General features: G+C 39.4%; 1 protein-coding gene across 1 annotated transcript in view; it reads right to left on the bottom strand.

Moving 5' to 3' along the window:
• The window catches only part of KCNA3 (potassium channel, voltage gated shaker related subfamily A, member 3), a 28,118-nt gene extending 22,383 nt beyond the window's left edge, over positions 1–5,735 (bottom strand). Inside the window, exons 1-2 of the mRNA XM_011948154.1 lie at positions 5,721–5,735; positions 310–408 (exon numbers count right to left, since the gene is read on the bottom strand). Of these exons, the coding sequence (XP_011803544.1) occupies positions 310–408; positions 5,721–5,735 (114 nt within the window). The remainder of the gene's footprint in view (positions 1–309; positions 409–5,720) is intronic.
• Between the last annotated feature and the right edge of the window lie 17,838 nt (positions 5,736–23,573).

Here is a 23,573-nt window from a genome sequence, read left to right as displayed (position 1 = left end):
GCCGGCCCCCTGGCCTTCACACCCCTTGGGCCAGCTCGGGTAGGGCAGGCGGGCCCAGTGTCCAGGGAGGGAGTGCAGGCCAGGCGGGGGCCCTGGGCCAGAGGCAAGCCTGGCGCCGGCATCCCAAGCTCCCTTGAGGGTCCAGGACCGCCAAACCCTGGGAAGGAGCGGGGGTTTAAACAATTTAGCTTCTGCTAGGGTGCGAAGCCGAACGGAGTAATGGGTGCTGATGGGCTTCGCAAACGGAGTCCGAAGGAAGTGGATTATTAAAGGCGTTCGGGCCCTGCTGCTTTAGAGAATAGTTCTCACCCGTTTTCGCGGCGGAGATTTCGGCCACTGGGAAGAATCAAGGACCAAGTTTCTGATTGGGATTAGCAGTGCCTGGTCTTTACCCACTACACAGATTTCCTATCGGCGGGGAAATAAAAGGAAAAATGGAAAAGGAAATTCACGAAGTCTAAATTGTGTGGTTAGGAAGTCCGACTTTAGGACTCAAGCCTGTCGTGGAAGGGATGAGAGCAGGACCTGTACCTAGACTTTTTACTTCATATTTTGGCACTGCCCTTGTGGTAGGGAATTTGCAACGCTCTAGTTGTTAAACTGGAAGGACATTCATTCTGCACCTTGTACCTCTTGCTTGATCTGGGCCCCGAGATAACTTACATGTATCTTCTTTAAACTTATTTTTCCAAATTGTTGTGGTTACTTTGAACGCAATTTGTTTCCAGAAAGTTTAGCAATCTAATATAACTCAACCCTAGGCATTAAAAAGTCCATTTTTTAATTGTATCATTCAAATCATTTACAGAAGAGGAACTATTGTCTAGACAGCCTCTCACCCACCCAAAGTTAGCTGACAATTCAACTTTAAGTAAGTGATTTGTGGTCAATACTTCACACCACCACTCCCAACCATGAGGTTCTCTAGGGCACAGAGTAGGTCCTAGCCAGTTTATATTTCTAGCAACTACCAAAGTGCCTTGTAAATGGTGGGGACTCAGTACATATTTGTCAAATTGAATTCCCCAAGGAGTGGCTCTTTGCATTGCTATCTGTTCTGGAGTGTCAACATTTCTTCTTTTTGAGCCCAGAATCCTGCTGTGATTCCTAAGATGAGGAGTGAGGAAAAACTGAGCTCACCATAGAAAACACTGCTCATTTATTCCATAGGATTTCCACCGCTGGCTCTCCTGGGCACAACAGGCATCCATGTCCTTTACTGTCCCTTCATCTTCCGTTTCACCTCCTGGTCAGTGCCAGGCAATGCAGGCAGTCACTTATGTGTTGAGATGGCAAAACTGGGCAACCACGTAAAACTCTCTGTCTTACAAAACTCCAGAACAGTGGAATGTGACAGCCACCTCATTATTTTGCATATATATTTTGAGCTGGTGATTAGAGTAGCAGTATAATCAATCATTCATATATTTAAATCTTGGAATGAGACAGACTGCTTGCTGCAATGATAGCTCATGGAAAGGCAAAGACCCTATTTTTAAAGACCAGATGTTTCATGTACTTCTATGTCTGACTTAGAAAGTGATTTATTCCTTCTTTTGCAGGAATTAGTACTGAAATTAATATTAATCAATGGCAAGGAAGACCAGAGCAGAGGATAGTCCTGTGATGAATGGTCACAAGCTTCTTCCAGCTGTGAAATATCTTTCCTTCATAAATGACTATTTCCATTCCTCTCATGGATTTGCCTTGTCTGGAAGACTTTGATTATGAGCTTCTTAGGACGTATATAAAGCCCTTACTTTATATTTGAGGCCCAGAGAAATTTTGCAATTTGTTTAAGCTCACATAGCTAGTTAGCAGCAGAGCTGGGCCTGAAATCTTGGACCATTTCCAAATCCAGTGTTTGCTTTACTGTATCACACTGTGCAACTCTTATGTTGATCACTGTGAGTACTTAATATACTAGATTTCTAACAGCAGCCTATTTGCTTCTGATTGCCGACTAGTTCACTTCAATTCATATTTATCTTAACTGAAAACCACTACCTCTGATGGCTAGTCTGTTGTCTATAGAAAATGAGTTGGTGGACTCATTCTAGCCCTGTTGGACAGCCAAACCCATCACGACAAATCAAGGCCAAAAATGGCGTTTCAAGAGGAAAACATACCGTTTATTTAGTACCCCCAACAGAGTAGCTCAAAGTGATTTGAAAATGTCTCATTAATCCTCATGACACCCCTGTGGGATAATAATAATATTATTATAATGTTTAGGCGTAGAACTGTGGCAAAGCCAACAGCTTCTCTGAGCATGTGCAGGATTTCCTCATATTTCAGTCTGCAATGCTAGAGCCTGACAAAAACCATCAGGTCTGCAAACAGCAAGGGTAAATAAATCTTGGTGTTTGGCCTTTCTGTGTTGCTCTAGGCATAGTTTGTTTCCTACTGACCACATCAATCCTAGAAATAGTTCATCAGTTGTTGGCCAGATGTTAAGTAGTATCTAGGATTAGCTCAGAAGTGTTTGAGAGTGGGACGAGGCAGGGTTAGAGATCCTGATCCACAATTATAGATAAATGAATGGAGAAAGAACACCTAGTAACAGTATAAAAGCATTCCTATTTCTCCACATCATCTCCAGCATCTGTTGTTTTCTGACTTTTTAATGATCGCCATTCTAACTGGTGTGAGATGGTATCCCATTGTGGTTTTGATGTGCATTTCTTTGATCAGTGATGATGAGCTTTTTTTCAAGTTTGTTGGCTGCATAAATGTCTTCTTTTGAGAAGTGACTGTTCATATCCTTCACTTACTTTTTGATGGGGTGGTTTGTTTTTTTCTTGTAAATTTGTTTAAGTTCCTTGTAGATTCCGGATATTAACCCTTTGTCAGATGGATAGATGGCAAAAATTTTCTCCCATTCTGTAGGTTGTCTGTTCACTCTGATGATAGTTTCTTTTGCTGTGCAGAAGCTCTTTAGTTTAATTAGACCCCATTTGTCAATTTTGGCTTTTGTTCCCATTGCTTTTGGTGTTTTACTCATGCAGTCTTTGCCCATGCCTATGTCCTAAATGGTATTGCCTAGGTTTTCTTCTAGGGTTTTTATGGTTTTAGGTTTTATGTTTAAGTCTTTAATCCATCTTGAGTTAATTTTTGTATACTGTATAAGGAAGGGGTCCAGTTTCAGTTTTCTGCATATGGCTAGCCAGTTTTCCCATTTATTAAATAGGGGAGCCTTTCCCTATTGCTTGTTTTTGTCAGGTTTGTCAAATATCAGGTGGTTGTAGATGTGTGGCCTTATTTCTGAGGCCTCTGTTCTGTTCTGTTCCATTGGTCTATATATCTACTTTGGTACCAGTACCATGCTGTTTTGGTTACTGTAGTCTTATAGTATAGTTTGAAGTCAGGTAGTGTGATGCCTCCAGCTTTGTTCTTTTTGCTTAGGAATGTCTTGGCTATATGGGCTCTTTTTTGGTTCCATATGAAATTCAAAGTAGTTTTTTCTAATTCTGAGAAGAAAGTCAATGGTAGCTTGATGGGGATAGCATTGAATCTATAAGTTACTTTGGGCAGTATGGCCATTTTCATGATACTGATTCTTCCTATCCATGAGCATGGAATGCAAATTAGTTCAACCATTGTGGATGACAGTGTGGTGATTCCTTAAGGATCTAGAACTAGAATTACCATTTGACCCAGCAATCCCATTACTGGGTATATACCCAAAGGATTATAAATCATGCTACTATAAAGACACATGCACATGTATGTTTATTGCAGTGCTACTCAAAATAGCAAAGACTTTGAACCAACCCAAATGTCCATCAATGATAGACTGGATAAAGAAAATGTGGCACATATACACCATGGAATACTATGCAGCCATAAAAAAGGATGGTTCATGTCCTTTGCAGGGACATGGATGAAGCTGGAAACTATCATTCTCAGCAAACTAACACAGGGACAGAAAACCAAACACCGCATGTTCTCACTCATAGGTGGGAATTGAACAATGAGATTACTTGGACACAGGGTGGGGAACATCACACACTGGGGCTTGGGGGTTGAGGGGCTGGGGCAGGCTGATAGTGTTAGGAGAAATACCTGATGTGAATGATGAGTTGATGCTGCAGCAAACCAGCATGGCATGTATATGCCTGTGTAACAAACCTGCATGTTCTACACATGTATCCTAGAACTTAAAGTATAATATATTAAGAAAGAGCACCTATTACATGCACAGCATTGTCCCAGATACTTTGGGGATATGGAGTTTAAACATGGATCATGCCTTTGGTGGGCTTACATGCAGTTGAAAAGATAGTATATAAATCCATGAAAATTTTTACAGTGTTATTTATTAATAATACATGACAAGAGTACTAGAAATGTTACTTGTGACTATTTTGTCTATTCTAGCCAAGCTGGATGCCTGGCTCTTTCTCGGTTGTACTAAATGAGTTCCTATCTCAGGGTCTTCATACTTGCTCTTCCCTCTGCCTGAAACACTCTTCCTCCAGTTTTTGGGGGTTTTTTTCTTTTTTCTTTTTTTGGCTCTCTCCGTCACTTTAGGTCTCCATTAAAACTTTCAGTTTCAGGGAAGTTGCCTTCTCTGACCACAACCACACTATTTCAAATAGCCATCCTTCCACGCCCCCCTTTGGTAACTCTCTAGTCTCTTACCTGCTTTATTTTTCTGGCATTTATTTACTTCACATTATATTTTATATTTATTTGGTTACTTTTTTATTGTCTGTCTCCTGCACTAAAAAATAAACTCCTTGATGGCAGGGTTTGGACTTTTTAACTTCTGTATGCTCCAGATCTGGAAGAGTACCAGGCACATGGTAGATGCTTAATGGAAGAAAGACAAGGTACAGAATGAACATACAGACATGTGACAGTACTCTGTGTGTGTGTGTGTGTGTGCTGAGTAGTTAGTTTGAAGAGGTATCTGTTTAGTTCTGGTTCATAGAACCAGTTAGGCTGTACACACACACGCGCACACACACACACACACACACACACATATATATACAAGGATTGTTTTTTAAGTGCCACTTCCTTTTTCTTCCCCCTCTTTTTTTTTTTCACCTTCCCTTCTAACCATCCTGAAGGGGTCTGTCCTGCACTCCAGAATTATACTTTAAACTCCTTCACTTGATATTCTTCCTATAGTTCCCCAAACTTAATATTTATAACACTGAGCTCATTATCTTTTCCCCCCAACTTGTTTCTCTTCCTGTTTTGTGTGTGTGTGTGTGTGTGTGTGTGTGTGCGCGTGTGTGTGTGCTAGATTACGGAGTCATCCCTGCATCGTTCCTCTGCTCCCACATCTATTCGGTCACTAAGTGCTTTCCATTCCCCCTCCAAGCGCTTCTCAATTCTGTCCATACCTCTCCATTCTCACTGCCACTGTCCCAGTTCAGGCTGCCATGACAGTTTCGTAAGAGGCTCCCTGCTTGCAGTCTCTCTTTTATGTATTTTATCCTCCAGGATATAGCTGAGTTATTTTTGTAAAACGTAGGTTTGGTCACATTGCTCTCCACTGCTGCCATGATGGCCAAACCCTGGCTCTGACCTGTCATTTTGGCCGCATCTTCACACTACTTGCTGGTCATCCACTTACACACTGCTGAGCCATTGCTCATGCTAGCTGCTTATGCTCTAGCTTGCTGGATACTCCTTTCACCTTTTTCCCACTGGTGAATTCAATCTTCAAGTCCCAGCTTAGAGACCACTTCTTTTGAGAGCCTCACCTTCTTGTCAGTCATGATTACCACTTCAAAGAAGATTCAGTATAAATGATAAATTCAGTGACACTATTTCTCATCAGAGCTCTTACAGTATTTTGTTTAAAGCCCCATTAGAGGGCTTTATTGTACTATATTTAGGTGTGTATGATGTGATCGGTCTCCCTATGAGAATGTGGACTCCATAATACTAATAGCTAACATATTGAGCAGTGAATGCACTATGCTAAGCCAGGCATGGTGCTAACCACTTTATATGCAGTAACCTCCAACAGCCCTGTAAGGCAGGTAATATTACTACTATAATAGTAGTAGTAATATTTCACAGATAAAGAAATTGAATGCAGGGTGGTGAATTCACTTGTACAAAATTATACAACCAGAAAATGGTAGAACCAGGATTCAAACCAAGAAGTTCACATCCTTAAGCCCTACTGTAGGTTACCTCTGTGGTGATTAGAGGGCTTGTCTTATTCATCTTTGTATTTCCGGTCTCTAATATTATGTGGCTATATGATAAATACTTTTCATATAGTATAACAGAAGAAAAATTATGAAGCATAATAGCTATTTGCTAAAAAACTGATAGACCATGATGAAGGAATTAGTCCTGTTCCTCAATACAAGGGCTATATACATGGGGCTTTCCTGAATCTGTTTTTTTTTTGTTAAGAAGTCAAAACCATTTTTTTTTTAAGAAGTAAGAAAGATGCAAGGTATAAAGAGAAAGTTATTCCAGAAGTAGATGCAGTTATAGGTCCTGACTGGCACTAAGATGGCTCTCCAGTGTTGCCATGTCCTCAGAATGACCCGGCAGTCTAAGTTCTTGTTCTCACATGGCAGAGTGATTTTCAGAAAAACATTTCTAGGCCAGGCACATGGGCTCATATCTGTAATCCCAGAACTTTGGGAAGCCAAGGCAGGCAGATCACTTGAGGACAGGAGTTTGAGACCAGCCTGGCCAACATAGAGAAGCCCTGTATCCATGAAAAATATAAAAAATTAGCTGGGCGTGGTGGTGCACGCCTATAATCCCAGCTACTCTGGAGGCTGAGGCAGGAGAATCACTTGAACCTAGGAGGTGGAGGTTGCAGTGAGCTGAGATTGAGCCACTGCACTTCAGCCTAGGTGACAGAGTGAAACTCTGTCTCTAAAATAAAATAAATCAAAATAAAAAGAAAAACAATTTTAGGGAAGATTGGAACTCTTATCAGCAAGTATGCCAACCAAAGAGTTAAAAGTATTGTGTTAGACTGAGCATTTACATAAGCCCGATTCTTTCTTCTTGAGCCTCTATATGTAAGAGACAGCAATCAGACACTGAGCCACTTGCATAGCCTTTTTGGGTTGTACTTAATTTATTGAAAAAGCAGGCACAGTCACACCTCTAATCATAGATAAGATGTACAATTAATGATGAGATAAGCTGTAAAGCCCATGTACGGCAGTTATCTATTTGCAGATGGGAAACTTCTCAATATTTGTAGAAACAATTGAATGGCTTTGGAGCACTAGCAAACATATTACCTCTCTTTTAGCAAGATGTACACTACAAATAATACTTTCACCATGATTTTTCTCAAAGTGGATTTGGCCAAGAATGTTTTAAAATATCTAGAAAATTAATTTATTTCCTCATGTTCCTTCTGTGAGGTACTTTGTTGTGAGGCTGTTGTAAGTCACAATAAAATTAATTTCAAGAAATAAAATGGATTATTTCAGTTATATGATTGAGTTGACACTAATGTGAACTGTTGAACATAAATCAACATGAAATTGTAAAGCTTTAGCAAACACCTATGGGAAATTATTGAAACACTGTAAGGTCAAGGATTTATTTTGATTGAGGTTTTTGTATTACCATCTGGTGAAACCCAAAACTTATTAATCTGCAGGCATCGTATTACAGTGTTATTACTTTGTCATTAGGTTTTGTAATTATGTTGATAAAGCAATTCAAGAACATGTCTGTAGAATAGCATTACAATTTTATTGAGTTTTCATTACAATGGTAATAATGTTAATGAAAGTATATGAAGGCCCATAATGATCCAGTTAATACTGAGTATTATAATAACAAAAGAATATGAATAGAATTCTTTGGGGATTTCATCATACCTGAGATACGATGCAATGGATACATTACTTGGTTATAAAATGAATGCAAATAAAATTCAATGTGTTATGATACATCTGTCCTTGCCTGACCCAGGCACAGCTGCAAGTATTGAAAGCTTTCATTTATAGGCTCAGGACAGTTTAATTCTAGAGCCAGTTCTAAACAAACTTATGGGAATATATTAGAAAATCTGATCTTCACCCCAGTCCCTGGTGGAAGATCTAAAATCTTTCTTGCTGCTCTAAGCTCAGTGTGTCTGAAGTGGGCCCCTTGTTGCCTATAAACGTTCATCCTGGTTCTGAGCTTTCACCATCTTTTGCGTGACAATAAGACCATGACTCCGTCTTAGCTTGTTACTGTTCTCCTTAGTCTCTCCATTGATACTGAAGCCCTATCCTGAAACCTCAACTGTCTTGTTTGAGATTCCATTTTTCTTTTTTAGCCCTTAGTAGACTCCTCAAAGGCTGAACCTTGCCGTGGGCTGGAGTTCTTATTTATGCCAGGTGAATCTCTTGGAGCTACACAGCTTCCACCACCCACCTGACTACCAGTATTGCTGTTGCCATGGCCATTCTGTGGCTTGCATCCTCCACTGGTTTGGACCTTATGAGTGATGAGGCTTTCTCAACTTGCATCCAAATTTTATCCTTCCCTCTAGGATTTTATAATTTGAGAAGCTGGCCACCCTTGGGGACCTGCCCTAAAGCTAAATTTGTTCTCCTAGCATCAAATCTCATCATTCCCAACCTATTAAAGTCCTAGTATGCCTCATGACTGAGTTATGTATATTAGCATGCACAGTTAGAAACACTAAAACAACTTACACTGAGGTTCATTGTTTATATAGTCATTTAAGTGAACTATATAATGAATAAATGGAGATATATATATATATTGTCTTGATTTCCCACCCCCATCAAACTTAGGAATCCACCTGTAGCATGCCAGCCTTAACATGCACATGAACAGAACTTTCTGCCAAATGCTTTTATGTTGAAGATTAGCTTTCAGGAAAAGCTTACAGTATGAGCATGTTTATCCATTATGTTATTCAGAACAAGCTAATGTAAAGATGTGCTGTAGTGTACTAGAAGGGTTCTAGCCTTGGATTCAAACTATAGTGGTCCCCCTTTTATCCATGGGGAATATGTTCTAAGACCCCCAGTGGGTGCCTGAAACCACTGATAGTACTGAATATAATTGCTGTCAATCATAACGTGTTCATGTCTTCCACCCACAAATTTAATGCCTTTCCATCTTAACTAAGCACTTGTCATGCACTGTGGCTATAACTTTTGCAGTTTGAGGTATGACAGCAAAACTAGCACAAATTTCTTTTTCCCTCTTCACAATTTCACAGACAGAAGATTTGTTCTTACTCAGTATAAGATGTTTTTTCGGACTTTCACCCTTTCACTTTTAAAGGAAGCACTTTATAGCTTCTCTTTGGCATATCCAAATTTCCAGCAACACTTCTCTTGCACTTTGAGGCCATTATTAAGTAAAGTAAGTGTTACTTGAACACAGGCACTGTGATACCACAACAGTAGACTTTATAACCAGGTGGCTACTAAGCGACTCATGGGCTAAGTGGCCGAAGAGTGGGTAGCATATACAGTGTAGATACACTGGACAAAGGGAGGATTCACCTTCCAAGAGGGATGGAGTGGGAGGCCAAGAGATTTCATCATGCTACTCAGAACAGCATGCAATTTAAAACTTATGAATTGTTTATTTCTATAATTTTTCATTTAATATTTTCAGACCACAGTTGACTGAGAGTAACTGAAATTATGGAAAGCAAGACCACAGATAAGGGAGATTACTGTTTCTGGAGTTTAAAATGCCCTTGAGAAATTCATTTTACCTCTCTCTGTTTTAATTTCTCACCTGTAAAATGAAGAAAATAATATCTAAGCCACATGCTGCGAGTGTTGAATGAGATTATAGAAGTGGAAGTATTCAACTCCTTGCCTTGGTCACTTATATTTTCTATACAACATAAATGCATTATACGGGGAGGGTGAGATGCATTAGGACGTTCATACTTCTGATTGCAAAAGGCCATATGCAATGCAAATCCGTCGTCTTTGTTGTGTCTTGAAGAGAGACAGGCTTCTTACTTATGACTTTAATTAATATATAGTCCAAGAGCATCCACACTTAGCAGCACTTACAAAATTAGTCAGAGAACAAAGTACATGCTTTAGAATCAGAACTCCGGCCTTTCCTGATTATTACTCCTATATATTTTTTTTTTTTTGAGACGGAGTTTTGTCACCCGGGCTGGAGTGCAATGGCGCAGTCTCGGCTCACTGCAACCTCCGCCTCCCTGGTTCAAGCAATTCTCCTGCCTCAGCCTCCCAAGTAGCTGAGATTACAGGTGCCCACCACCATGCCTGGCTAATGTTTTTTTTTTGTAAGTTTAGCAGAGACGGGGTTTCGCCATGTTGGCCAGGCTGTCTTTGAACTCCTGACCTCAGGCGATTCGTCCACCTCGGCCTCCCAAAGTGCTGGGATTAAAGGGGTGAGCCACCACGCCCGGCCCTATTACTCCTATTATCTCAGTTTCTTCAAAACTTGTATTTGGCAGTTAGTAGGCATTCAAAAAAGATTTGTTGCAGTAAACTTTACTTTTAGGTTATCTAGTCTATGCATTCATTTTACAGAGATGGCGTAAGTACAGTCTCAAAATATTAAGTCACTTATATCCAAAGTCCAGCATTTAGTCAGTAGCAGAGTCAGGATAGAACCTAATATTACTAATTTCCAGCCAAGTTAAATTGACTTCTATTTCTACATTTTTCTTTTCTTTTTCACTCATTGTGTGGTGACCTTTCTCTGTCCCTCTCTCTGTTTCTCCTTGCTTTCCTTTCCACAATACCTATGCCACCTACATACTGGGAATCTAAAATGAACAAGACATGTTTCCTACTTTTATACATGCCTAAGACATCCTGCCTCAGCTGACCTCTCTGAACCCACCCCAGTCCTGCCTGCTTATGGCTACCTGACTGCACTAGCTGACTTCTCTGCCAAGATCTATGGTTGCCTTCCTTTTCTTCTAGCCTTTTTACCCTCACAAGCATTTTTCAACCTCTTGACTTATTAGTCATCCTCTGCCTGTAAATCAGGATTTCCTACCTAGACCTCCTCTCCTTTGGGCCCCTACATCCTACTGTGGTGTCCCAGTGCAGTGGGAGGTCTTAGACACAGCTTGAAATTCTATCCTTTTGGTGACTCTGCAGATGGCCCCCTGCTGGAGAGTACATGTCTCCACTGCCTTCCTCAACCTCTGCACGTGGAGTCTGCACTTGACAAGATCAATGGTATGTGATTCTTGGAATTATTCTAATTGGGGCAGAAGCCTCAGCTACACCAGCTTAATGAGACCTGGAGTAAATCTTAATTTCGATATGCCCGTGTAAGCATGAAGGTATCTGCATGTCTAGCAAGTTATTTGCTACCCTACCTGTTGTCCTACTCCACTAGTTCTTAAGACAAATTCTGCCTCATTTTCCTTTTGTTTAAACTGGACTACCTCCCTACCAGCTCCTACTGGGATCCTCCTTGGGAGACCAGCCCTGCTGCTGTGTCACCAACTCCTGTCTGTATCTTGCTCTTCAAGGGCTACAGTCCTGAAACCAGGGAGCCGTTGCCTACCCAATGTCAAGCCTCCTGATTTCTACTGCTATACCAACCCCAGTGTGGACGGGAGTGGGCATTTTTCCCACTATGGATGTAGCTGACCTCTCCTCCTCTGCTATCATGTTGAGAAGATGCCCTTTTGGGTTAGACACTATAAGACTACTGTCTTCAGAGATGGGTACAGGGAACATCACTTTCCTGCACGGAGTAGAACAAAATGGCAAAATCTGGAAGGAGAGATTCAATCCCTAAATGTCAATATCCAAGAGATGTGAGAACTGGCTGTTCTGTGGTAGTACGTATTATTAATGGAGATAAGTGCCCTTTTGTGCCCAGATAACACTGGCTGCATAGCTTTGGGAGATAATGCATCACTAAGTACTCCTGACACCCATTGCAAGGTTGATTTCTAAACAAATGGGCTGAAACTTAATTAGTTCTAATTCTAAAACACAAAGGCTCTGGGCCCACCTCAGCATGAAGAATGGAATCAAAGGTGCCAACTAAAGGGAATATTCCAGATGCTCACATTGAAATATGTAATCTGAGAGTGTTTTAAGTGCATCTGAGTACTTTAGTGCTTCATAAATGGTTGAGCTACATTATCAACCCTGGATATTGAGACACTAATAAGCAAACAGCTCTTACTTTTTATAATGCTGTGTGCCTGAGTCAGAGGAAATGTTGAGGATGATTAGAATACTGGAATATTCCTTTGTGGTTAGATGTTACTAAATCCCAATAGACTTTGGAGGTCAAAAAAACTTCAACTCTATGCCACATAAAATCTATTGTAAGTGGGGTTTTCTGAGATCATTTTCCTAAAATAATAAACATAACAACAGAAAATTGACGGCATGAGAATGAAATGTAGAACATTCAGTTTGCCAGGTTTTTTCTTTAAATTACCTGGTGAATGATGGTCTCTTGGTTTAATAAAACAACATGTTTAGGAAACTCCAAAATAGATTGGTTTTATTATCTCTTTGTTTAGATGATGAGAACAGGGCCATAACTTTTTCATGATTACCTTCCTCAGTGCCTTGTATAGTGCTTTGTACATAGTAGGCCTCTATAGTTATTAATTGAGCATTTAATGAATTATTCATTTTCTATAATGACCAAAGAAGCCATTGCACTGATAAATTTTTAACATAACATTTTTGCTGCCTGCATGCAGTCTTGGTCATAGCCTGCAACCATTTATGCCATTTCCTCCCATGTTAACGTCTTTGTAATTTGTATTATGTCCCAGGTCTATGAAATTTCTGAGGCAGAGTATAAAGTGCAAAGTTAATGCTTCTTTTGCACACAAATATAACCCTCATGAGAATAAAGTCGTGGATTTCAAACTTGTATTTCAGTGTGACAACTCTATAAAGCCAGATTGATGTATATTTTAAATCATTTCCCCTGCAGCTTTATCCCCACCCATCCTTCCCCAAAGCCTCATAGCAGCTTTAGCAAGATATTTACTGATTTAGATGCATCTTTCACATAATATCAGATCTGGTAAATGCAATAAAATTCATAATACTGCTGTATAATATAGGGCAGAGACAAGCAGGACCCTTCTGCTCTGAGGATGGAATATAAAGTAGTTTCAGTTGCTGAGACAGATTAATTCTTTAGAGTCAGAAAACAGTCTTTAACTCCAGTAAGCCCAATTTCTGCGAAATAAGCAAGAAGATAAATGCATCATTCTTCGAAGACAGAAGACATGTTGGAAATCAGACAACTTAATTTCAAATATGAAATATATCTAATTGATTTGCAATACTGTCCCTGGTGTACTGCCCATTGAAGATGCAATATTCTGAGGTTTCTGGACCTGTGACACCAGCTAGAAAAGCATTATCTGCCACTTCTACTTGAGTGATAAGAAGACATAGGAAAAGCATGAGGGATGATGATGCACGACTCTGCAACTCCTGTGGGCCACTGCACTTTGTCAGCCAGAGTCTAGTAGCACACAAACATATTATGCGGCTGATTTCGTCCTCAGCTACATCATCAATTGGTGTATGTGAATCACCTGACCCTTAATGGGAACCTTCATATACACTCAAAGACAGAATTTAGATTAGGATGCGAACAGGCCAAACAGGCTGCCTCTGGCAGGGGATAAATATGCTCTTTTAGCCTATCTTTATCTGGCTAATGAAATAATATTGCCAAGTAGTGATTTCTTTACTTCTTGTGGGTTGACTTTGGTCATTTCTTTTTTCTTCTAGGACTGCATTAAATTGCAGGAATGGAACTTCAATTAATATTATAATAATCCTAATTGCTGATAGTGTTTTTTTTAAGCTCATTATCATCACATTTCTGCATGATGTTTTAAAGATGCACAAGAGATTTAAAAATCCTGATTAAATATTTCCAGTTCTTACTAATATAAATTCATACAGCCTGAAAGTATTAATGTGATCAATGCTAAGAATAGCAATATCCACAGTAAATATGCTGAACCATTGTAAATTGCAATATTTATCTGATTTATTTTCTTGAATGTTGTCTCCTACTCCAAAAACAGATTATTGGAGAGTTCTGCTATGTATAAGAGATGTCAGAAATAATTTTGGCCAGCTATATGGGGACCAATTTATGTGTCTATTATGCACTTACCAAATATTTAGCATAATGTGTCAAAATAGAATGTGAGAATAGGTAATTTGTTACAAAAGCAAAAATCAATACCATAAGTAAGTAAATAACTGAATTAATTAAATTAATTAATGATTGTTTAAAATGTATTGCTTGTTATACCTCTTGAAAATTGGGCAATTAGCAAAAAGTACTAATTGTACATTGTATGTCATATAAAATGTATATATATATTTTTCATTTAAAAGTTGTGTTAATGGATTATGGAAATACTCGCTTTTTTAGACGGATTGAGGTTCTATCCTATAAATGGGAAAACTGACCTGAACATTAGAGCTACTTTTGGAGTGAAGTTGGTTTAATAACATTCTTAAACAGTTGTTTAAAATGTAAAGGACTAGAGATAATATACATAAAGCACTGAAGTATTTTATGCAATACTGTCTCTTTTAAAAAGATGATTACCAATGTGTCTATATAATTATATATAATATATGCATATATATATTTTGAGCCTTTTTAAAAAGATGATTACTAATAATAGCAGTAATAATTATAGTTTTCTGGAGCTCTTAAATCATTTTGATTCAAGATTCCTGTTAGCCAAATACATTTATAGTATTCTATTTTTAGCATAAACCTTTCCTAATGATATGAAGAGTGTTTGACCTTCTGAACTGATCCCAGAGCAGTGCAGAGTCTTGGTTGCCAAGAACTGAAAAGGGTATGTCAGCCACCTCTGTTCTAGAGACAACTGGTTTTACTTTGATGTTTCTTAGTTTTCACGTTTGATACATCCCCTCTGCCAGAGCACAACAATTATTTTTCTGCATATGTATTTGTGACATTTCTACTCTGGAGAATTCCTGTATAATAAACTCCATTTCATGATTTTTTTTTTGAATCAAGTGGCATGGTCTGGACTAATGGACACATCTGCCTATGCTCCAGTACATTTCTTCATGGGTACCTTCTAAAATATTCTCATATTTTAACTGTCTTAGCAACAACATCATCACTCCCAATTATAGATCATGGGACTTCAAAAAGTTCATGGAAAATGAAAACACTATATATACATGGATTTCAAAATTTTGCTGCACAAAAAAACCCTGATGTTAACTTGTTATAACATGTCTGAACAGGGTCTAGTTGGAGGCACTAAGAAAGACGGCCGGGCGCGGTGGCTCAAGCCTGTAATCCCAGCACTTTGGGAGGCCGAGACGGGCGGATCACGAGGTTAGGAGATCGAGACCATCCTGGCTAACACGGTGAAACCCCGTCTCTACTAAAAATACAAAAAACTAGCCGGGCGAGGTGGCGGGCGCCTGTAGTCCCAGCAACTCGGGAGGCTGAGGCAGGAGAATGGCGTAAACCCGGGAGGCGGAGCTTGCAGTGAGCTGAGATCCGGCCACTGCACTCCAGCCTGGGCGACAGAGCAAGACTCCATCTCAAAAAAAAAAAAAAAAAGAAAAAAAGAAAGATTAGACATCAATTTGAAAAGAGCGCCTATCAGAGCAACATGTATTCTGCTAACATTGAAACAAGAACAAATACCAAGTTTATGGTGAAGCCTGGGTGGAAGAATGGTGAAGTCACTGATACTTTATGAAAAGTTTATGGGGACAAGGCCCCAAAGAAATCAGTTTACAAATGGATAACTTGTTTTAAGAAGTGATGCAACGGTGTTGAAAATAAAGCCCACAGTACCAGACCATCGACATTGATTTGTGAGGAAAGAATTAATCTTGTTCATGCACTAATTGAAGAGTGTAGATGATTACAGCAGAAATAATACCCAATACCATAGATGTCTCAATTGGCTCAGCTTACACAATTCTGACTGAAAAATTAAAGTTGAGCAACTTTCCACTCTGGGTGCCAAAACTGTTGCACCCAAATCAGCTCCAGACAAGAGTAGAGCTTTCAATGTAAATTTTAAACAAGTGGGATCAAGATCCTGAAGCATTTCTTCAAAAACTGTAACTGGAGATGAAACATGGCTTTACCAGTATGATCCTGAAGACAAAATGCAATCAAAGTGATGACTACCAAGAGGTTCAAGTGGTTCAGTCAAAGCAAAAGTGGACCGACCAAGAGCAAAGGTCATGGCAATAGTTTTTTGGAATGCTCCAGTCATTTTGCTTGTTGATTTTCTGGAGCACCAAAAAGTGATAACATCTGCTTATTATGAGAGTGTTTTGAGAAAGCCAATACTTTAGCAGAAAAACACCCAGGAAAGCTTCACCAGAGAGTCCTTCTCCACCCTGACAATGCTCCTGCTCATTCTTCTCAACAAAGAAGGGCAATTTTATGAGTGTCAATGGAAAATCATTAGGCATCCACCTTATAGTTCTGATTTGGCTCCTTCTGACTTCTTATCTGAAAAAATCTTTAAAGGGCACCCATTTTTCTTCAGTAAATAATGTAAAAAAGACTGCATTGAGATGGTCAAATACCCAGGATCTTCAGTTTTTTAGGGATGGACTAAATGGCTGATATCATCGCTTAACAAAAGTGTCTTGAACTTGACAGAGCTTATGTTGAAAACAAAGTTTATATTTTTTGTTTTTATCTTTTAATTCGATTTTTCTATGAACTTTTTGAAGTCGCCTCTTTAAAATTGCCTTCCTCTTATAAATGTTTTTTATTTTTAAAAATACTGAAACTGTAAAAAAGTCTCTAAAATGTACATTGTTAATTCCCACAACATACTCTTTAATTTTACTAAGTAACATAAATTGCTTAAAACAAAACATATAGAATTTCATATTCACAAGTTTGCCTAATATAATGTTTCAGAAAAATATTATATGTTCTCTTAGTTAATGCTTATGTCCTTCACATTGACTTTTTTACAGATTATTTCATTGGATTGCCCTCTAATTCTGAGTTTTTATAGTCAAATCTGCCCAGTGTATGTGCAGGTAAAAGTCTGGAGGAGCTTTGGGATAACAGGGAGAACTCAAGACTCTAAGTCTGGAGACACATGTTTGAATTCTAAGTCCCTGGGTTCCTAAATCTCTCTGAGCCTTCAGTTTCCTCATCTATGATAAGTGGGTAACAATAATTCGTTTACAGGGCAACTGTGAGGATTAAATGAAATAAAATACTTTGAATACCTAGCAGTGCTTAGTATATATTTAATTTGACATAATCTAAAAGTGTTTGCCCAGGTTTGCTGGAAGTAAAAAATTGGTGCTCAGCATCACCTCTCACTTGAATGGAAGAAATAGCCATTGGACAGAGACATCCATATATCAATGATTGGCTCTGGATCTGTTTATTTTTATTTGAGACAATGATTAAGTGCCCATACAGCACTTTGTCTACTACTAAGATTCTTATACTGTGTTAATTTCCATAGCAGCATTCCCGCCTGCTGAGTTTCCTGGATTTGCTGAGCTAAACAAGTTCATTCGCATCCAGTTCCACCTGGGATGAAGATCCATCTACAGGGCTGGAACTGACAGGGAAAACTTTTCATCCCATCTGAGGTCACCTTCACTTACAGGATGCTGGCTGCTGATAAGTATCCTATCAGGAGAAGGAGAGAAAAATAATTTGACAGTTATAGCCTGTCTTGAAAGATGAGATTCACTTATCGGCACACTACATGAAGAGAATCACTGAGCACAGAAATGAGATCTGAGCACACTAGAGCCCAACTAATGTATCCCTGCCCACACAGGGTTAGTCTCTATGAATTGCCCATTTCAGTTATTTAGCCCCATTTTTTCCCAGAGATGGTGTGTTTCACATAACCAATAGCTGCAAAATAAAAGCAGCATCTGCCTTGCCTTCTTTTCCCCTTATTTGGCTGTGGCCTCCTAACAATGTGACAAACAGAAGAAGACAGAAGTAAACAAGAAATCAAAGAGATCTAGGGGAGATGGCTAATGTGGGTGTCAGGAGAGCAGCAAATACCAATTTCACAACAGGTTGAATCATTGCCAAGGAACCCAGATTGACAAGTATGATATACTGTTGAGATTCTCAGTGGCAACCGTTGCCAGTTTTGCAAAAGAGCAGTGTTATTGGAACCGGATTTGGAGAGCAGATTTTGTGAAAAGTCTAGGATTCTGCTGCCTCCCAGGACTTGGTTCTAATTTTGTCTTTGGGCTGTCCTCAATGCTCCCACCTCTCACGCATGTGTTCTATTTGGGGGCTTATTGTGGAGGAAGTCAGCTAATGCTACGTCCAGAAAGAGAGAGGGAGAAAAAAAGTCCAAATATATATTTTTCTTTATTGAAATAGAAAAACAAATTCAAAATTATCTGGATTTTATGTTTCCAGCCATCATTAGTCACAGACAGAGCTCAGCAATCTGCTCACCTTGGCCCACTGAGAGCAGATATTTCACTGACAATTTTTTGCTCACCTGTAAAAGTTTATCACTCTCCAACTGAATATTCATTCCCCACCCTTCTTCTTCAGACTCTACTCTAATCCCCATGCATTCCCAGCCTTCCTGGGGCTGATGTGGGAAGACAAAGGAGGAACCCAGGACCCTAAGAAAAGGCAACTTTCTGATACCCACTGCTATGGGATCATTATAGGAGGGCCGGTACTTGGTGGGTAGCTGTGAGAGGCAGCATAACTGTGCCGTCTGCAGGCAGGGCTTCTCCTTCAGGCTTGAGTTGTATTCTCCATGAACTTGTGCTGAACCTTCCAGTTCCAGTGCTCAGCTCTTAGTCTTAGAAACTTCTTTGCTGCTAAGACCTTTCAGAGTGAGGCCTGAGGTAAGAGCAAAGCTGAAGGAGATCAGGTGGCAGGCCTGCTGCAGCCCTGGTCTGATCCTGGGGATGAGCATGTTGTGCAGGATGGTAGGTTAGTTCTCCCCATCTCGAGCCTTTGGGTGCTCTGGTTTCTTTGGCATATGGGTATGCCCTGGGTTGGTCCCTAGGATCCTCTACCTTCCTTTTAGAATGTATGAAGTGGTCCTGGTTCCACCCTAATGTGAAAGAAGATCTTGCCATCGTATAGGCTAAGAGCAGTGGGTCCCACCATGTGGCCTAATGATGGCCATAATAAGATGATCAGACCATCTTTTTGTTCTTTGAGTTAAAATAAAGCAGATTGAAGATAGAACTAAAGTCATATGCATTGCTTTTCTCTACTTGCCAAATTGCTGTCTAGCACCCCCTTTTCTCTCTGAACTCCCCATCTTTTCAAGGGCGTAAGGACCCCTTTTCTGATTAGGACAAAATGCAGGAATTTATTTTGAATTTTCTCTTTATTTCTGGTGCTGTGAGTACTTGGGCTTGGAGTTGGAGTGGTAGCTGGATATTAGGCTTTGACTGGGCTTTCCTCATTTTCAGCAGAGACCAGCTGGCTTTGGCCTGATTTGGAGATTCTCCAACCAAGTCCTGCCCTCAGAGAGGATGCCATACTCTCGCCATTAGAGAAGCAGCTGGGAGTTACAGCCACATGCAGCTTTTGCAGAATCCCTAGGAGACCTACAGGGGCAAAGCAGAGTAAAGGAAAAGGTCCTGGAGAGGTGAGATTTTCTCCATTTTTAACAAGAATTTTAGACTACATTTTCCAAAAGTTGCTACAGCTCATCCAACTGCTTTGTAAACTCAACATCTGAGTCTGGCTCATTGAAAAAAAAAGTTCATTTACTACTACTACTTTCTGTCTATGTTGTGTTTCAGGCTTAGAGCCAGGCTTAGAGTTGTGATGAAAAGGAAAGCTCTGACTAAAATAGTATTTCTTGTCATAGTAGTTATTTTGTTTCGTAAGTGTTGACATGTAGGTTATTACTGCATTTTACAGACAAGGAAACAGCCTTAGGACTCAGAACTATTGTGAGGAACACAGTAAGAACAAGACACATTAGGTGTTATTATCCTAGGTTTAACCTGTTGCTATTTGAGGATGGCATAGAGAGAAACAAAAGCTATTACTTAGAGAAAACCGGCTGCTCTCTTAGACCAGCTTTGAAGGATAAGGACCCTGATTAGGTCTTCACAGTCTAGGTCCATGGTTCTCAGTCTTTGACTTACATCTGAATCAGCTGTGGAGCTTTGAAAACTAGAGATTCCTAGGTCTTATCCCATACCTCCCAAATTAGAATCTCCAGGGACAGGTCTTGGAAGTCAACATTAAAAAAAATAAAAAATAAAAAAACCCAAAATATCCTTGGTTGAGTGATCCTGTTGGGCAGCAAGTTTGGGAACCATCTAAGGTTTTACCTCTAATTTTGGTCCTGAAAATTCCTTGCCAGAGATAATAAGTCTTCTGGAGATGGACTCACATTAACACAATTATCATATGTGACTGATACATGGATCAGAGTGACAACTGACAGTGAGAACTATCTTGTTGTTAGCCTAACAAGACCATCAGGCTCTTGTTAGTAGAAGGTTATGCTTTTCCTGGAGGCTGCATGTAGCCAGGTGAGCAGAGACCAACGGTGGAGAAAGTGAATGATCATGAGAGGCAGGACCATCAAACATGGTGACCCTGAGGCATTCATCTTCTTCAGAAAGTTCCTGCTGTACAAACAGAATACTCGTGTTCATGGGCTCAGATGCATCACCAGATTTTATCTTTGACCATCCTGTTTATAGGTGCCTTAACCCCCATCCCCATTCTGAAAATAATTATTGTTATTAGATACAAAATACAGTATAGTTGATTAGATTTGCTCTTTTCTAGTTAAATATCAGAGCCTAAATGCTCATAGTTAGCAAGAGTTTTAGATAAACAGGCACTCTTATACTTGACTTGTTACTGGGAAATTAGCACGATCTTTCAAGAGGGTCTTTTGGTATAAAGTATTGGTAGCTACAGGGATAATTTTTGGCACTATTAACAACACTGAAAAGTTGGAAGCAACTTTTATGTCCAAGAATAGAAGTAGATAAATTCATTATTGTGTATGCACACACAAAATGGGCTGATATATAGTCATGGTTTAGAATAAAATGTAATTAAATGGAAAATACAATATATTGTTGTGTGAAAAAGCACATACAAATTCTTGTATGCGTGAAAAGAGACACACGAAAATGTTAATGGAAATTTTCCCTGGATGGTTTAACTATGAATGATTTTTTCTATTTTTATTTATCTACATCTCTACTTTAATTTTATCATAATAATTATATATAAATTGTACCATAAGAAAAAGCCAAATAAGCATTATTATAAAAGTCATAATTCACGTGTTTCTTCCTGACATTATATGTGAGTCATCATGACTATTAATATATTTTGGGTGACCTTCAAATATAGTTTTGAGTTTGTGTTATTTCTATGAATGATGGTTGTCATCCCTTACCCCTTTATCTGGAATAACTTCATTCACAGAAGCCATCTGAATTCAGTTTTGGAGTCTGTTCAACTTCTGGTGGTGCATACACAATTTAACCACTGTGATGGGGACCTACACTCAACAAACATTTATTGCAGACTTTCTCTTGCAAACTTTAAGGGTATATGTTTGAACAACATATATATTACTGCTGTAAAGGAGTCAGGTGGGGATATAAAGAAATGTAAAACAAATAATAAATAATTTATTAGAGATAGGACTATGAGATCCCGCAATAGGGAGTGACTAATTTTGACTGGGAAAATAAGTCTTATTATAGAGGAGGCAGCTTTTAAGCTGAATCTTAAATGAGTAGAAGTTTTCCGGGTGAGGGAAGGTGGGAGAGCATTTCTAGGAAAAGCAAACAACTCACGCAAAGACACAGAGAAGTGAAAAGGCACGGTGTGGAATGTTGAAGAGTTCAGTGGGGCTGGAGCTTGGGGTATTACAGAGAAAGGAAAAGAGATGAGACTAGAGTGAGAAATGAATACCAGATAGTAGTGTTTTGTATGCCATGTGACAGGATTTTAATTTGATCTTTTGAGCAATGGAAATTGGCAGTGGTTTATAAACAGGAAAAAGATGTGACAGAACTATTTTTAAGGACATAACCCTGGGGAGGTTGTGGAAAATGGAATGGATTAGGGTAGAGGCCTGAGGCACAGCAGATAGTTGGGAAGATTAAAGATGAGAGATAATAAGGGCCTGGCCTGAGTCAATGACCCTGGAAATGGAGAAAAAAGGCTCGATCTGAGAGGCCTCTAGTCAATAGGAAGAAGATTTCCCCACTCCCCTCTTATGTATTGTAGTTCTTAATATTCTTTCCATATGCTTTTAGAGATGTGAACCTCCATATTGAATATTTACTCTTGCCAACCCAAATTTGAATCAATGCATGAGCACCTGTGTTTGACAAAGCCCAGTGGATCCAAATCCAGTTTGCATTGAGTATGTCCCAAAAAATGAGTAATGGCTGCAGTATACAAAACAAAACCACCCCCGACTCACATGTGTTTCTGTGATTCCTTAAGATGCCGGAAGAAGATGAAAACAGTTACCAGTGTTGGCTTTTAAGAAAATGTCAGATCCAAAACATTCAACCATATTTTCCCTCTGACTCAACATGCCTGTAGTTTTTAGTGAGACACCTTAAGAAATCATATAATCCTTTTGGTTGAGAATTCGTCATTGAATAATAAAAAGAATACAAGATCTGTATTCTTGTAGACAGACCCAAATCTGTAATGATTGTGTGACTTTGGGTAAGTTACTTAATTTCTTGTTTTACTTACTTGTGAAATGGAGGTATTCGTATCTATTTTGCAAGGATAATGTGAGAATTACAGATCATATATATTAAGCATCTTGTACATTCTTGGTCCACAAAAAATAGTTAAGACTGGGTGTAGTGGCTCATGCCTGTAATCCCAGCACCACTCTGGGAGGCCAAGGTGGTGGCTGATGCCTCTAATCCCAGCACCACTCTGGGAGGCCAAGGCAACTGGATCACTTGAGGTCAGGAGTTCGAGACCAGCCTGGCCAACATAAGGAAACCCTGTCTCTACCAAAAATTACAAAATTTAGCCAGGTGTGGTGGTGCATGCCTGTAGTCCCAGATACTTGGGAGGCTGAGGTGGGAGAATCACTTGAATCCTGGAGGGGGTGGGTGCAGTGAGCCGAGATCATGCCACTGCACTCCAGCCTGGGAGACAGAGTAAGACCCCACCCCAAAAAAAAGAGGAAATAGCTTTTAATTTACTTTTAGAAGCTTGTTCTGGGCAAATGATATCTGAAGGATTGTGTTCATTTCGTTTATGGCAGTTTAGGAAAGACATTGACAAGCTAAAGGCTTTTAGAGAAAGATGTCAAGGATGACAAAGAGAGTAGAAATAATTTTTGTGGTGCTTCCTCTTCCTGGTACCCAGAGCTATGTAAGCTCATCTTATTTTCCTTATTGTCTTTGCTGCCAGGAAACTCAGTGTCACATTTGAAATTCAAATTCAGCAACTGCATTAGCCCTTGAATTGGTATATCTGCTTTATCCTTTTGTTTGTCACCTTAAAACTTCTTTGGAAAGAGATTCAGCACAAATAATTTCAGGGAATAAAATAAAATAAAATGTAATGTGCAAACTTGTAAAATAAATTAAACAGATTTAACATGC

This window comes from Colobus angolensis, unplaced genomic scaffold (assembly GCF_000951035.1).
Source record: "Colobus angolensis palliatus isolate OR3802 unplaced genomic scaffold, Cang.pa_1.0 Scaffold273, whole genome shotgun sequence".
In the NCBI taxonomy this organism is placed as follows: Eukaryota; Metazoa; Chordata; class Mammalia; order Primates; family Cercopithecidae; genus Colobus; species Colobus angolensis.
Note: the sequence above shows the minus strand (reverse complement) of the source record. Positions and strands in the feature narration are given on the sequence as shown.